General features: G+C 47.3%; 1 protein-coding gene across 1 annotated transcript; it reads left to right on the top strand.

Moving 5' to 3' along the window:
* Positions 1-15811, top strand: LOC134936191 (uncharacterized). The gene is made up of 10 exons (XM_063931135.1): positions 1-136; positions 819-996; positions 1209-1344; positions 2172-2314; positions 2767-2940; positions 3063-3174; positions 3787-3946; positions 9485-9582; positions 9875-10046; positions 14352-15811. The coding sequence occupies exons 2-10, from the start codon at positions 847-849 to the stop codon at positions 15385-15387; spliced, it is 2181 nt and encodes a 726-aa protein (XP_063787205.1). The 5' UTR covers positions 1-136; positions 819-846; the 3' UTR covers positions 15388-15811.
* Positions 15812-16099: the final 288 nt, after the last annotated feature.

Here is a 16099-nt window from a genome sequence, read left to right as displayed (position 1 = left end):
CTGACTGCAGAGGATGGGCTGTAAAGAGATTAAGCTGTTGTGTTTTTATGTGGCACAAAGTTTGTGTGTGTTAGAGCCACATTTGTAGATCTATAGCTGTACTCTGGTCACAAGACCTTGTAATAAGCAAAAATTGGTAAGTGACCAAAATGAATGAATGAATGAATGGTGTGCATTGGATTATTTAGATTGTATGTTATATAATCATGTGTGCAATAGATTTATTACTGCCCATTATATAAGTGCTATTCAGCTGGATCACCACACTATTCACCATTTCCTAAAAATGTACACCTTCTCTTTGTGCGCCTACAGCCCCCTCTGACCCCTGACCAACATAGCTGTGTGTTTGTATCACATAGCCTGCCAAGGACTATTTCCTTTTGCAATCGGACCATTATGCAATGTGAAGCACATGCATCTAACTCGTGTTTTCTTATAGACCTCACGCTTGCGAGAGGCTCTCTTGTCACTCTGTGTGTTATTACACCTTTTGTTGTTGTGTTTTTGTTTTATTTATTATGGTTTGCTAGGCGCTGTGGCAGATACTGGCACTATGCAAATATTAATCACAGGAATGAGGTGAAGGTATGAGGTGATTATGAAAACATAGGGGCCCATTTATCAACAAGTTTTATCTTCTAAAACTTGCGTATAATGATAAATGGAGCGTCAGCTGATTGGCTGGTGCAATTATTAAATATTTTTAAATAGCTAAAACTCGTTCACAAATGGGCCCCATAGTATTGCACATAGTGAGTATTCTGGTATTTTGTCCTCCCCTACACTTTTTTTTTTTTTTCCCTGTGTGGGTGCAGTCTTGCCCCTACAGGGGTGTCGGCAGACATGTTCCGGCCATCGGGGGTTTCAGACAGGAATATCCGTGAGGTTCTGTCTGAGAATACAGAGCTGAAGAAATTCCATGAGCAGATGAGACGAGATGTGCAGACTATCCTGAGCAGACATGAGGCTGTCCATGTGCGGGCAGCTACGGAGGTAAGTGCCGGTTTATCCCTAAAAACTCTGCATCTGGGGTCTTCAACCTGAGACCCTCCAGGTGTTGTGGAACTACAGTGCACATCCCAGCATGCCCTTCCAGTTTTAGGCCCTATGGCATGTCAGGCTGGGATGTGTAGTTCCACAGCAGCTGGAGAGCTGCATATTGAATACTCCTGCTATACATGTATTCTCTCTGGGCATCTCCTCAGGAATCCACAGGGTCCAACAAACGAGTTGCGGCAGGACGGTCAAGGCCCACCCGTGTTGGGGAAGCTGGGGTTACAGGAGGCCTTAAGAAGCAGTGGAACAGCTTTAAGCAGCTGGTGGAGTCTCTGGAAGCCAGAGGTGAGCCTGTCTGTTCACGTTAGAGCTATGTATGTTTACAGATGTGAAACACTTTAATCCATATAGACAGTACATCTGTCCAATCGGTACAGTGGCTGGGAACAATAAGTTAATAGTAAAAAGTGTCAATACAGTGGTAACAGATAATTGAGGGGTTGCTCAGTGCATGCTGCCATATTTATTATACCAGCCACCCACCTGTTACTTCACCGACTAAAAAATCTAATTCATTCTGCATCTCTGTGCGGGTATGGGACTCGGGGCCAACACCCATTGGTTAACAGTGGCTAGGTCGATACTAGAAATAGGTCGATATGGTTTTTATTTGGTGTCGTTTTCTCCGTCAAGTGACTGGGAACCCCAATTAGTGCACTGTGTCCCCTTGCATACCGCGGCACAGGTTACCGTTTACAATCAATGTAGACTACGATTGGGAAGTATGAAAAAGTCCCCCCCAAAAAAGTGAAAAACTCATGTTGATTTTTTTATGTCAAACTAATGGCCGTGTCGACTCAGAGTCCGGATACTCTCTGTGCAGTAACAACTCAAATGCATGCACAATACTTGAAACCCTGGTTAGGTGTGGAGACCCTGGGGGTTGGTGTGGCATCGAGCCCTGGACCACCCACTTCACCCAGGAAGTGGACAGTATGTAGGAGGCTAGCTTACTGCTCTCTGGTGTTCGGTAGAGCCCCTCAACTTTCAGGGTTTCTCGGACATTCTGGGAGAGTAGAAACCGTTCAGTTTCACATTAAATGTAAATGCAGGAGATCTTAAATGGTTGTATAGGCTTTGTATATCTGATTGCGTGGGATATCTCTCCACAGCGATTCACGATGGTGTGAGTCATGTGATTAGCGTAACGGACCATGAGAAGGAACTGACGCGGCTGAAGAAAGAGATGCAGGAACTGAGAGAGGAACTGGGACAGAGCCGGGAACTGATAAGTCATCAGCAGCAATTATTGCAGGTATGGGGGAGGTGGGATGACCCTATTGCAGCAAAGTTTGGGTTTTTGGTCCACCCCCAAAAATATAGTATCCTAGTTATGTGCCCTTCATTATGGCGACTGAAACACAGGACATGGCTATTGTATACTTAAACAATAGTGGAAATGTGTTAAACATTCTAAAGAGAGGTTACCCATGGCAACCAATCAGACACTATCACTTATCTAGTGCATGGGTAGGCAACCTGTGGTACTCCAGCTGCTACCGGTTGCCTACTCCTGATCTAGCGCGTTCTATAAAGTAATATCCGGAATATTATTTGTTGCTATGGGCAACTTGTCCGGCGGCCCTCTTTGTTTGGAAGGTTTGATACGTCTCCCACATAGAGCTTTAGCAGTGCTCTGTTCCCTGCTGCCCAGCATCAGATGGCATCTTACAGCATTTTGTGGTTCTCTCTGGTGGCCGTTGGCAGGATCAGATGGTACCACAGCCCGGGGAAGGCCAGTCCTCTCCTCTGTGGGATGCTTACTTCTTGGAGGAGCAGCTGAGGTTAGAGCAGGACCTGGCCACGTTCGAGGAGCAGAAAATGGCCTTCCAGGATGAGAGGGATAAGTTTACAGAGGCAGCCATCCGCCTAGGCCGAGAGGTAAGCCCTGCCCCCATCTCTGTGGATACATGTGGACAGATGGTGTCCGGTGGGAGTGGGTTGCAGACACTACAGTAGCTTCCGGTGCTGCTTATCTAACCACACCGCCATCTGTTACCCAGCGTCTCCAATTTGAAGCTGATCAGGCCCTCTTCATGAAGCAACAGTTCTTGAATATGACCCCTGGTCTGGGGACACCCCCCTGGAAGAAGACTCCCCCCTGGTCTGCACTAGGTGAGTAATTCACTCCTACTGGAGTACCTAGCACAGAACACTAATTCCCACTTACACCTCTTTCAGGCCAAGCCTCTGACCCGGGTTATTGTCTGGGCAAGCCGTCACAACATGAGTCCTGGCTTGCTGTGAAAGGGTCGCCCTGGGCCACAACCAGGGTCATGCCCGGGACCAAACTGGGTTGGCTGCAGTGTGAAAGGCAGGCCTGGGGCATACGTAACCCGGGTCATGCCTAAAAGGCTCCTGATTGGTGGGCTCAGGACGCTTGCGGATGATGTAATCTCCAAGTGTTCTGTATTAACTGCGATGACCTGGGACCACCCAGGCGGTGTGAAAGGGATAAGTAAACTGAAGCGGCTTTGGTGTGAAAGGGGGTATTAGTTGGAGATTTATCAAAACTTGGAGAGAGAGAGAGAGAAACTACCAACCAATCAGTTCCTAACAGTCCTTTTTCAAACATAGTCTGCAAGTTATGAGCTGATTGGTTGGTACTCTATCTCTCTCCAAATTTGGTACATCTCCCCCTGAGCTAAATGTCTATTCATGAAGGAACTGAACTGTAACATTGGCTTGTGCAGTCTCTGATTAGTGATGTCCACTCTGAATTTCCAGGTACAGACACTCCAAGCAGGACTCCCGCCCAACTTAAAAAGCAATTCACCCCCAATCGCTCCAGTGCTGGCAGACTGCAGAAAGGGCTGACGTCTGCCGATCCTATGACCCCCAGCACCGCTGAGCTGTACAGAGTCCTGCGACTGGCTCCTCCCAGCAGGTAACAAGGGCCTCTTATGCATCATCAGGGCTTAGACTAGAACATGGGACACTGGCAGTCTGCAGCCTATCATGATTTATTATTAGCAGTTATTTATACAGCACACACATATTCTGCAGCGCTTTACAGAGAGAATATTTGTCCATTCACATCAGTCCCTGCCCCAGTGGAGCTATCAATCTATATTCCCTACCACATGTATACGCACACACATTCATGCTAGGGTTCATTTTTAAAAAAAAAAAATTTTTAGGGGGAGTAAATTAACCCACCAGTATATTTTTTTGGCTTGTGGGAGGAAACCGGAGCACCCAGAGGAAACCCACACAAGTACGGGGAGAATATACAAACTCCACACAGTTAGAGCATACTTGCCCACTCTCCCGGAAAGGCCGGGAGGCTCCCGAAATTAGGGTGGCACTCCCGGCCCCCCGGGGAAGGGGGCAAGTCTCCTGCATCCCGCTTGCCCCCCCCGCCGCACCCCGCTCTCCTCCCGCTGCTCCCCACCACTTTCAGCTCGTTAAACAGAAAAAAGGGGCGGGGCGATGATGCGATCGCGCTAATTCGCGTCATCGTAGCCCCGCCCCCTGCCCTGCAATACCGCTATTATGGGCATTACAGAGCAGGGGCATGGCTATGATGATGCAAGCTCATCACCACGCCCCCGTACCGCCTCCTCCACGCCCCCTCTTGTGACCTGGCTGCTCCCCCCTCTTGTGTGACCTGGCTGCTCCCTCCCGGAGGCAGCAGCCAAAAAGTAGGTAAGTATGAGTTAGAGCCATGGTGGGAATCAAACCCACAACCTCAGTGCTGTGAGGCAGTAATGCTAACCATTACACCATCCGTACTATCATGATGAGAATTGTTGGGGGTAGGATTACTGCCCCTCAGGTGGCCATGTAAAGTGGGGCACAATGCAGTGTCCATTCCCTATAGAGAGGGATGCATATTCTAATAACAGATAATCACCTATCCAATATCGATAACTAATATAATACATTCTATAGACGGTTTCAGAAGAATCGGGCACAGAGCTGGCAGCCTGAATTTAAAACTTAGATTTAGCTGGTGCTGCAAGAACACTGAGACCATGGCTAGTGTTTCCCACAGCCTCTGCCCACCTCCCATGCAGGTTCTGATTATAATATAGTGCACTGTCAGGTATGGCTGCTAAACCCAATATATTAGCGGGTACCATGGGTTGTGTGGCTGTGGGAAACCTATTACAGGACTGTAGGAAGGTTACACACAATCCTACATGGCCAAGTACAAGCAGTCAGTCATCAGCTGGTTCTGTTTCCAATATCTGATTGAGACCCTAGACAAGATACTGGTTGAGCCCCCTTAACTTCCTCTCATTGTCACAAAAATGGGTTACAGCAATCTGTCCTTTCATTGCTCACTGGGCCCCTGTCTAATGCAGTGCTTCACGCCCTCAACCCTCAGCTATACCCCAAGACTCCAAGAGACCGTGTCTTTGAAGATTTCTGACTGTGGCAGCAGGGGTTCTGATGCAGAAATAGACATTAAAAAGATAGACTGTCAAAAGGTCGACACAAAAAAAATTTGGTCTGTTATTAAACCTTTTTTTTTTTTCCCCCAATTTTTTTTTTTTATTAAACGTGTCCCCTTGTGGGCTTGCTTCGCTCGCCACAAGGTTACTAGTGAAGATCGTTTGTGACATGGATAATAAATGCAGCAAAAGTTGTAAAAATTAAAAGAAAAAAAAAAAACTAAAACGTGTCTACCTTTTGACCTGCTCGACCTAATGTATGTCAACCAATAGTGGCTGACCTATTGACCCATATCCACGGCAGCAGGTGGGATAATTACTGACCCAGCAAAATAGATGAACGCCCCTGTTAAAGAAATCCAGAAAACATGATGGTACTTGAGGATTGGCATTGATAACCTCTGTCTTAATGTATAATCTGACTGGTTTATATAAGTAGGTTTACACACCGGTAGCAGAGCCGGCCTTAGGCATAGGCAGACTAGGCAATTGCCTAGGGCATTTGATATGCCTAGGGGCATCAGCAGCTTCTGCTGATTAAAATGATATGCGGCATGCCTATATTCTGTGTAGCATTTCATATGCAGATACAGCCACAGTCGCACACAGTATATAGGCATGCCACATATAATTTTAATCAGCAGAAGCTGCTTGTGTATCCTAGCCACATAGCATTGCAAATAAGATGCATTTTCATAAAAAAAGGTGCCTGACGTTAGCAATGAAACAAGATTTATGAGCACACATCTGTATCCAAGCAGTGGCAGAGGTCGGTGTTAGCGGCAGTGTGAGTGCTGGGTGAATGTGGGTGGGTTGGTTGTGCAATAGTGTTCGGAATATGTGTAAGGAGCATTGTGTGTGTCATGTAAAAATGCATAAAAAATGTGCAACATATGTGTAAGGGGGCACTATGTGTGTCATTAGGTGTATAAGGGCATTAATAATGTGCGGCATATGTGTAAGGGACATTATGTGTAAAACGGCATTAATAAAGGTTGTCATAATGTGTAAGGTGCATTATGTTTATAAGGACATTAATAAGGTGTCATGTGCAAGGGGCATTACTGTGTGAAATAATGTGTATAAAGTAATTACTAATGTATGGCATTATGTGTATAAGGTGCTCTACTATGTGGTGTTGCGTATAGAAAGGACACTACTGTGTTGTCTAATGTGACCAAAGAGCAATACGGTGTGGTGTAATGTGAATAAGGAGCAATTCAGTGTGATGTAATGTGAATAAGGGGCTCTACTGTGAGGAGTAACGTTTATAAGGTAAAGTGATACTACTGTGAATTATGGACACTATCGCATGATCAGATGTGAATAAAGTTGCAGTACTGTGTGGGATAATTGGAATTGGGGTTAATATTGTGTCCATGCCCCTTGCCAGCAAAAAAACACCCCTTTTTGGACTGTGCGCAAAATGTGCGAACTGTTCCTATTTAAAATATAGGGGGTACAAACCCCAAATTAAGGACTCCTATGGGTGAGGGGTGATGGTGCTGGGAAAGAGGTGCAAGGTCAGAGGCGGAACCAACGATTGTGCTAGGGGGCACCAGCCAGAATCTTGCCTAGGGCACCATATTGGTTAAGGCCGGCTCTGACCGGTAGTATGACCTGCACAGTAGCAATGTTTTCCCCCAATTGTAGCCTAACGCCTCTGCTTTTCTCTATCCCACATCTCTTGGTAAACTAATCAACTCTTTTGGATTTCAGTGTCTGCTGTAAATGGCTGATAAATCTACCTATCCTCCCCAGATTTTTCTCCATCTGTTTGTCCGTGTCACTGAAAGCCTTTCTGCCATTTCATCTCTCAAACTTAATATTTCCAAAACAGAAATAATTATATTCCCACCGGCCAATAGTAGTTACCAACCTGATATCTCTCTCACTGTTAATTCGACAATCAACCCTACCCCACAAGCTCGCTGCCTAGGTGTCATCCTTCACTCTAAACTGTCCTTTGTTCCACACACTCAATCTGTCTCAAGATCATATTACATTCATCTAAGAAACATATCCAAAATATGACCATATATCACACAAGACACAGCAAAAACTCTAATCCATGCTCTCATTATCTCCCGCACTGATTATTGTAATAGTCTCCTGACCGGTCTTCCCAAACATAGGCTCTCGCCACTATAATCCATTTTGAATGCAGCTTCCGCTCTAGACGTTCATCGTCTGCAGATCTGCTCTGTCCGTCCCTCCATTGGTTAACAGTATTCTACCGTATTAAATATAAAAAATTTACCTCTTCAGGCAAGCGTATCAAATTCCAGAACTGCCCACATAACTTTCATAAACCTTCCTATCAAATTGCATCCACTCTGCACAGTCCACACACATCCTCACATGTCTTCTCATTCTTCACTTTCCCTTCCTCTGGACCCCGGTTCATCATTGCTGTGTGGACATATCATACAGCCCACCAGGAACCTTTGCAATCTGGTGGACGACTCTGCAATAGATAGCACCTATCCTTGTGTATCCATGCCTATTTCCCTATAGATTGTAAGCTTGCGAGCAGGGCCTTCCTACCCGCCACTGCACCTACTAAGTGATTCGCTGTTCACGTCATTGCAAGGGGCTACGACCCCTTAACCATCGGACGCCCTTTGTCCATGCAGTATTTAACCACTCACAAAATTGATTGGAGGTAATACTCCATATAATTAAAATATTGCACGCCACAAGGGCATGCAAGGGTTAAGGGGGGTGTAGCCCCATACGACGGTGAAGAGCGCCTGTTTGTATCGCCTAGTTATTTTTAATTGGCTAAAAATGTCATTTTATTTATGGGTTCAAAAAATAGTGATGGAAATTGGGGTACAAGGTATGGGACAGGTATATTGGGGTTCGTTATGAGTGGGACAAGTGTTTTTAGACTTGCAGGTGGGAGTAATCGGACTGTTTCCACTTTTCTTTTTAGTAAAAAAAGTCTCCTAAAATGACCCAAGTAAATGCTTATACCTATTTATTTATTTTTGTACCCCAAATTTAATGACCGCACTTAGAAAGCAATTTTTTCAGCAAAATATAATTTTGAAACCCCCTTTTTTATTTTTAATGCATATAACAGCCATTTGACATTTTAATTACACCAAATGCTTTTATTATAACCAATAGTAGACTTCTATAATGGTTTGCTTTTTGCAGGGTACAGGCACATTTCCCCGTTTTCTCCAATACTTATCACCACTTTTGCCGGCTAGAATTATCGTGCGAATCACGTTTTTCCATTTTGGAATAGAAAAGGGAAAAAAGGGAGCCATTTTTGCGACCCTTTTCACACGATAGACTGAAAAAAAATGTTGCCAAAAAAATTGCAGCGATTTTACGGTTAAGAGGATACTGCCCTAAGATTTTCCTCTAGTGTCCAAATCTTCAAGCGTTCCCTGAAAATACCTCCTCAGACAAGCTTATCCGATTCCAGAACAGCGCACACAACCTTCATAAGCTATCCTACTCCTCCATTACATCCCCTCTGTACAGTCTACACACAATCTCACATTTTGTCTTCATTCACTTTGACATCCTCCTGACCCTTGGCCAACATTACTGAGTGACTATATCAAACCATTTCATATAATATCATTCATATATCATACCATTTCATATAATATTCATATATCATACCATTTCATATAATATCATTCATATATCATACCATTTCATATAATATATTCAGATCATTCATGTATAATTTAGTTTCATTAGTTTGCAATCTGGCAGAACCATTATGCAATAGGTAGTGTCAATGTCCTATTTCTCTATAGATTGTGAGCATGGCCCTCCTACCTCTGTCTGTTATTACCCAGTTTTGTTCTACTACTATTCCAACTGTAAAGCGCAATGGAATGCGCTGCGCCATATAAGAAACTGTAAACAAATGATAACAACGCAACACTTCATCTGATAGGACATCAGTAGAATGCCAACAAAGTATAAATCTCACGTTAATAGATGTCTTGTAAATCTATACTCTAGTGATCTGCTGTACCCTCTCTCTTCCACAGGTCGTTGGAGTCTCGTTCCTGTGAGAGCAGCAGCCAGCCAGACACATCTGAGGACAGCAGCCGGAGATGGAGTGACAGTCTGTCACCAAGGAGTGAGTGTGAGTATGGCTACTTACCCTCCCTTTAAACTGTCCGCTTTATAACTCCACCATGCTTCCAGTATTGCGTCCCTAGTTTCTAGGGACCACTCATGGTTTTACACGTGTCCCTGTAAACCTCTATAATGCCAATCCTAATGTTACATGGAGTGGTTCTCCCATTGTGTTCAGTAAGACCAGCCCTGTACTATTCTGGCCAGCACAGCGGACCCTCGGCCTACATCTCATGGGATCTTGGTGTACCTAGAACATGGAAGACTTCATGGCTTATCCTGTCTTTTCTCCTTTTTAGCTCCAGAGCTCCTCCAGCCTCTTCCAGCATTTGTTGCACCTCTCAAACTGAGCATGACTCCATATCTTCTCCCCAGGACCACACCCGGGTGCCATTCTCGTGGCCACACTGACCCGCGGACGCCCAGCACTGCAGAGCTGTACAGAATGCTGCGGCTAACCCCTGCCGACAGGTACGGATGGGCAGGGTCAGACTGGCCCACAGGGGTACAGGGGAAAACCCCAGTGGGCCCTACTGCATCGGGGGCGCCACCTCCTCCTCTAGGGAAGAGGTTCCGTATGTATGTCTCCTATATAATAGCCCAGATCTGTGCCTGTGTCTAACGCTGGGCGGAGTCGGCAGCATCTGCAGGGAGACACACCATGCCCTAGGCCAGCGCCAGAGTCGGGTAAAAGATGCCCCCTGACCCTAACTACAGTATAGGGGGGGCATGGCCACCAGTACCACCACACACCGCTCCAGCCAGCAGCAGGGAGGGTAACACAGGCTATGCGGAGGGGACTTGCTTGCACCGGCAGGACGCCCGCTGCACCTCTCCTGGCTACACAACTTCCTTGCCCCCTTACACCCACACCCCACGCTGAGGACCCCTCCCTTATGCAGCCCCATCTCACCCCCTACCGCATCCAGCCAGTGGAGGGTCGTGCTGGGCGTCACCTGGCGTCGAGCAGGTACAGCCCGGACGGTACACAGAGCACACACTCGCCATTCCGCAGCACAGCACATACAGAGCTCCCTCCTACTGCCACTTTGCCTCACATCACGCTCCGCTCCGGCCACACCACTATGCCGCCTGCCTGACGGCCAGCCCGCAACTCTAGGAACACGCGTGCCGCCAGCCCCATTCACATCCCCGGCGCCAGGCGCACACTGTGGAGACATTCCGCCCTTCACCAGGCCCAGACCAGGTGCACCCGCCTGGAGCCAGGACAGGACACTGCTCCAGCCACAGTGCTGCTGAGCGGGAGCTCCTTCCCGCAGCAGCCCAACGATTAGTCACCACTACCCGCATATGCTACAGGCACACACCCCAGAGGCACACCTCCAAATTTCAACACACCACCCCACCTCACCCTCGACCTTCGCACCCTCTTCTCCTTCACGAACACTCCACCCCCCCCGCCCTGCGCGCGCACACAATCCCTTCCCCATCCCTGCACATCCGACACTTAACCCCAACACCTCATGAAACCCTAACCCTCACACCACAACAAACACAACCCATGCACACCCACTACTCCTACAAACAAACGCTACGTGCAACACCCACCACACCCCACAGCCAAACTAGGCCCATACCTCCCACCCACCTTCCTCAAATACACCACCCCTCCACCAGCACCTCAACACAGTCCACAACCACAAACCACTGTCTTGCCCACACCCCATCATCCAACACAAAACCGCATCTCACGGACCCCCAACACAATCCACGTACCACTCACAACCCCCACTCCACTAACCACATTACCTTCACCACCCTCCACAATCCAGCACAAAACCACCCACAATGCAATACATCCTCCACCCCTGAAACAGCTGACCCTACCCCCCAACAAGCACCTATCAACACCCTCTGCCGCCACCTCTCACCACACATTCCACACTCACACACAGCACCTCCCTTCCCCCTGTACCATTTCCATTTCCCCCCCCCCCCACAGCCAACACTCCACCACTCACAGCATGGACACACCCCATTTGCAAAGCACCTCTGTAAACACCCCCCCCCCATCCACAGGCCCCTTTTGCAACCACCCATCCCCCTAGCAATCAATACCTACATCAGAGGGAAACAACTGCACATATACACACCTCCACCTCACTTCACCCTCCCCCCTTCAAATTAAAACCACACACCATTTACTTTTGGGACCTACCACCACAACCCATCCGCCTGTGCAACACCCACTGCACCTCACAAGGCCATCCCACAACCAAGCTATCCCCATACCAGACACCCACCTTCCACAAATACACCACCCCTCCTGCACCTCAACACAACCTTCCCCCTCCCCTGCACACACCACACCCATCAATACCCTCCCCATCCATCCACCTCACAATGCCATCCCCCATCCAAGCTATCTCCATACCTGCCGCACACCTTCCACAAAGACACCACCCCTCTCCCACACCCTGTGCCTCAACACACCCTTCCCCTGCCCACACCACACCCCCAATACGGGGCGAACCCCCCCCCCCCCCCCCCATACGACGGTGTGAAGAACCTAGTATGTATAAATAATATACCCATGCAGTCTTTATATCAAGGGCCCTGTGGCTGGCCACACCCCTATGCATGGGCTCCTACCACTGCATTCCCCAGTCCAACACTGCGGATGGGTTTGGTAAATGGTGCCGCTAAAATTTTAGCTAGGAAAAAGATTAAATCGACACCATAAGAAAATATCTAGGGAGAATCACATAAGCATACATAAGCAACGGTTCCAGAGAAGGTAGCGCTTATATCCCAGTACCTGAATGTATGTTCTAATCTAGAATGTAAATCTGGATCAGATTTACCTTTGTCTGCTCATCAGACTGTTTAAAACTATTACTAGCACTACCAAGAATGGCCATGGGGTGGCAATAGAGAGACAAAGCTTTTGCAGTGTTGATATATTTTTAAATGAACATACGCCGTGCCAAGTTGCTAGAGGTGCTTGTTACTGTAGATTCTGGATATACCGGTGGTTCCAAAACTCTGGGGTCAGTCCTATTACGTGCGAGTAGTTTCATGAAACTCAGAGATTCGCACATATGCACGCTCCCGATAACTCTCCAATACAATTAAAAATGGCTATTCGTGGTACTCTTAGCAAGGGTTTGTGCATTGTCAGCCATATGCCATGAGAGAAGTGAATGAGAAGTTGGGGCGACCTTCCTGGACCCCCAAATTTTTTAAAATTTTGTTTGCAGAATTTATAGAGAAGACTGTTAGCGGGCAAAAGGAAAACACTAGACTCTTTTAAAGGGGTGGTATTCATGTGACCGGCGGTCGGGAGACCGACAGTCACATGACCTCCTCCACCATCCCGACCCCTAACTATCCCGATGGTCGGCATGCTAACCAACAGGGACTATTTCCATTCGTGGGTGTCCACGACACCCATAGAGTGGGAATAGAACCCGTGGCGACCGCAGGTCGCCACCGAGCCCGCAAGGGGCTTGCTGCACTCGCCCCTCCCCGCCGGGATCCCGGCGTCTGTAAGCTGACCGGCGGTCAGCCAGCCATACTACACCCCTTTTTAAAGTGTGTCAAATGGCTGATTTTTGTTTTATATTTTTAAAAAGTGCTAAAAAGCAACTATGCTAAAATTTTCATATGGGGGAAAAAATGAAAGATGCAAAAAAAAAAAAAGGGAAAAATATGCTTTTGAGGTGATTTAAGAAAAAAATACTTTAAATTTGGGGTGCCTAAAGCAACGAAAAATTTTATTTTTGGGCGGTAATTTGAGGCCACTTTTTATAACCCCAAAAAATTACATGTAATTATTGGACTAAAGCCAGGCATGTCCAAACTGCGGCCCTCCAGCTGTTGTGAAACTAAATATCCCAGCATGCCCTGACACAGTTTTGCTGTCGGAGAATGCGAAAGATGTGTCAAGGCATGCTGGGATGTGTAGTTTCTCAACAGCTAGAGGGCCGCAGTTTGGACATGCCTGACTTAACCGAATTGGAAACTTCCGTTTGCCCAATTAGTCATTAGAAGAGTGTCTAATGGGCCCTACACATTGGCCGAGCTGCCAGATGGCAGATACGGGCGACCCGGCGGCGGAGGGGCAGTGACTGGGGGAGTGAAGTTTCTTCACTCCCCCCCGTCAACCGGCTGCATTGAAGTGCAGGCAAATTTGGACGATCTCGTCCATATTGGCCTGCATGTACAGCCGACGGGCGACCAGCGAAGAACGAGCGCGGGGCCGCACATCGTTCATCGCTGGAGCCTCCACACTCAAAGATATGAACAGTATCTCATTCATTAATGAACAAGATCGTTCATATCTTTGACTGATGTCGGCCAGTGTGTAAACTTTAACTTTAAAATAAAGCATTTCCCTATCGTCACTGAGGTGTGACTGGAAAAATGCGAGTTTCTAAATGGATTGTGAAATTAATTTTCAGAGAAAACAGCACCTTCCACCTAATTGGATTGATGCCTTTGTCCTCACGGCACCCTAACAGTCCAGGTTTTAAGGCTATCCAGGCTTGAGCATAGCTTGCTTAATTAGTACCTCAGTCAATTGGATTTAATAATTTGTGCTCCAGAATGGATAGCCTTAAAACCTGGACTGTCAGGGTGCCTTGAGGACCAGGGCTGGGAACTACTGTGCTGTGTGCATGAGCTACTAAGTTCTGTTCTTTCCCCTGCACTCACTACAGTAAGCAATGTGACCGCTCCAAATTTTAAAATCTAAGATGATCACAGCGGCTGATTAACAATTTCTTACTGTGTGTTATTTTTCTATTATTGCAGTGTATCTTCTGGACAAAAGAGGCGAGGGGACGTACTCCGCAGGTCCATACTGCATCAGTCTCACCGTAGAGCTAGCCTCAACAAAGCAGCAGGGCCCCTCGGCTCCAATGAGAATGCAGGAGGCGGTGAACAACTGTCTGGGTGTCCTACTGAATCTGCTGAGGCAGAGTACGAGACGGATTCCCTGCATTCTGAAGACAGCAGCCAGACATTGGGGGATGGAGACACTCCTACCAGCGAGGGGTTGTCTCTTCCCAGAGACCACTTGGAATGCTTAGACAGTGACTCCTTGTATAGAGTAACTCCTCTACAAGACTCCTCACCCCTTCACCTTGGAGAATATGTACCCGAAGTTCGTGTGGACTCTTCCTATTGCAGTCAGAGTCCTGCATCTACCACCCATTTGAAGAGCAATCAAGCGGCTTGTCCATGTGAGGAGCTATTTGACAAACTGGCTAATGGGCTCCATACTAATGGCAGCCTCAGAAGTAGACGGATGGAGAAGGGGAATTCTAGAGGGCAGTGTAACTGCAGGTCTCAGGAGACCCTTCACCCTAAAGACACAGGTAGAAGTAGGTTGGGTGAAGGCCCTCGCCCTGGAGAGGGAGGCAGAACCAGGTCAAGAGAGAGTTCCCGTTCTAGAGATGGGTGTACGACTAGCTCTAGGGAAGATTGTGGAAACCGCACTTTTGACTGGCCAAGTCCATCTCTCTACTTTGAAAATAATTGTGATGCTCAGAATAGTGAGGTCCCCCATCATAGCAACGCCAAGAGGAGGAGGTCTTTAGATTCCCTCCACCACATGTCTGGCTGCAAGAGCCAGCCGAGGGAAAGCTGCCAGAGCCGCTCAGCACGCAGGAGGTCGTCCCATCAGCAGAGAGACTCCTTGTACACCTCCGGTCCCGGTCGCTCCCCTCTCCACTTCAGGCGCTCTTGTCCCTCAGCCTGCAATTCTGGGCCTCTAAGTAAAGAACAAGTTGATGCATGCAACCTCCGTTCAGACTTGCTAACATTATTCCTGGCCTGTGACCATTGAGGAACTCACCTTCTCCCAGGGCCATGAGATTGGTGTTCTTAGGGATGGTAAAAAAATTAGCACGTTTTTTCTTTTCTTTTTTTACTTATAGAATTAACCCCTTATTTATAACGACTTGTCACCTCTCTTGCTGGAAGGGTCGGATACAATACACGTGTGAGAAAAGCACTAATTTGTGATGCAGGTCAGGCGACATGAAGTCCACCAGCTATTTACCGGTAGACCCTGCCTGCTTTTTGTTGCGTAAAGTTGGCCTGCAGGATGGTGTTTTGGTTTTCTTTGGTTTATTTGTTTGGATTTTTTTTTTCCTGCATTGAATGACTTTATAGAGCACTGATCACCTGCACTGTTGGTATTGCATAAGAAGCACAAATTCATTTGGATTTTAACTGTGTTAATAAACTCTCTCAACCTTTTACCTTTAGTGTGGGACTTTTATTGCCTTACCTGGAACCAACTGTTTTTAACTGATTGTTAGCAACTGATGTTTGCAGGCCACATCTTCTGGCCCTGGGGGTGAGTTCATGCTGTGGTAGGGGCTAGTTTAGAGTGGGGTGTTTGCCATGAGGACCACACAAATACCACTAGTGGAGCTGGGGGGCATAGGGGCCTCCTAAAAAAATTATTTTGGTGGACCAACCACTGGGGTCCTAGTAAGTGTGGGAGCTGGTCAACCTTCACTGAATAGTCTTTTAGCTTAACCAAGACAGTA

Source organism: Pseudophryne corroboree, chromosome 6 (genome assembly GCF_028390025.1).
Source record: "Pseudophryne corroboree isolate aPseCor3 chromosome 6, aPseCor3.hap2, whole genome shotgun sequence".
NCBI lineage: Eukaryota > Metazoa > Chordata > Amphibia > Anura > Myobatrachidae > Pseudophryne > Pseudophryne corroboree.
This window is presented reverse-complemented; position numbering and strand designations above follow the sequence as displayed.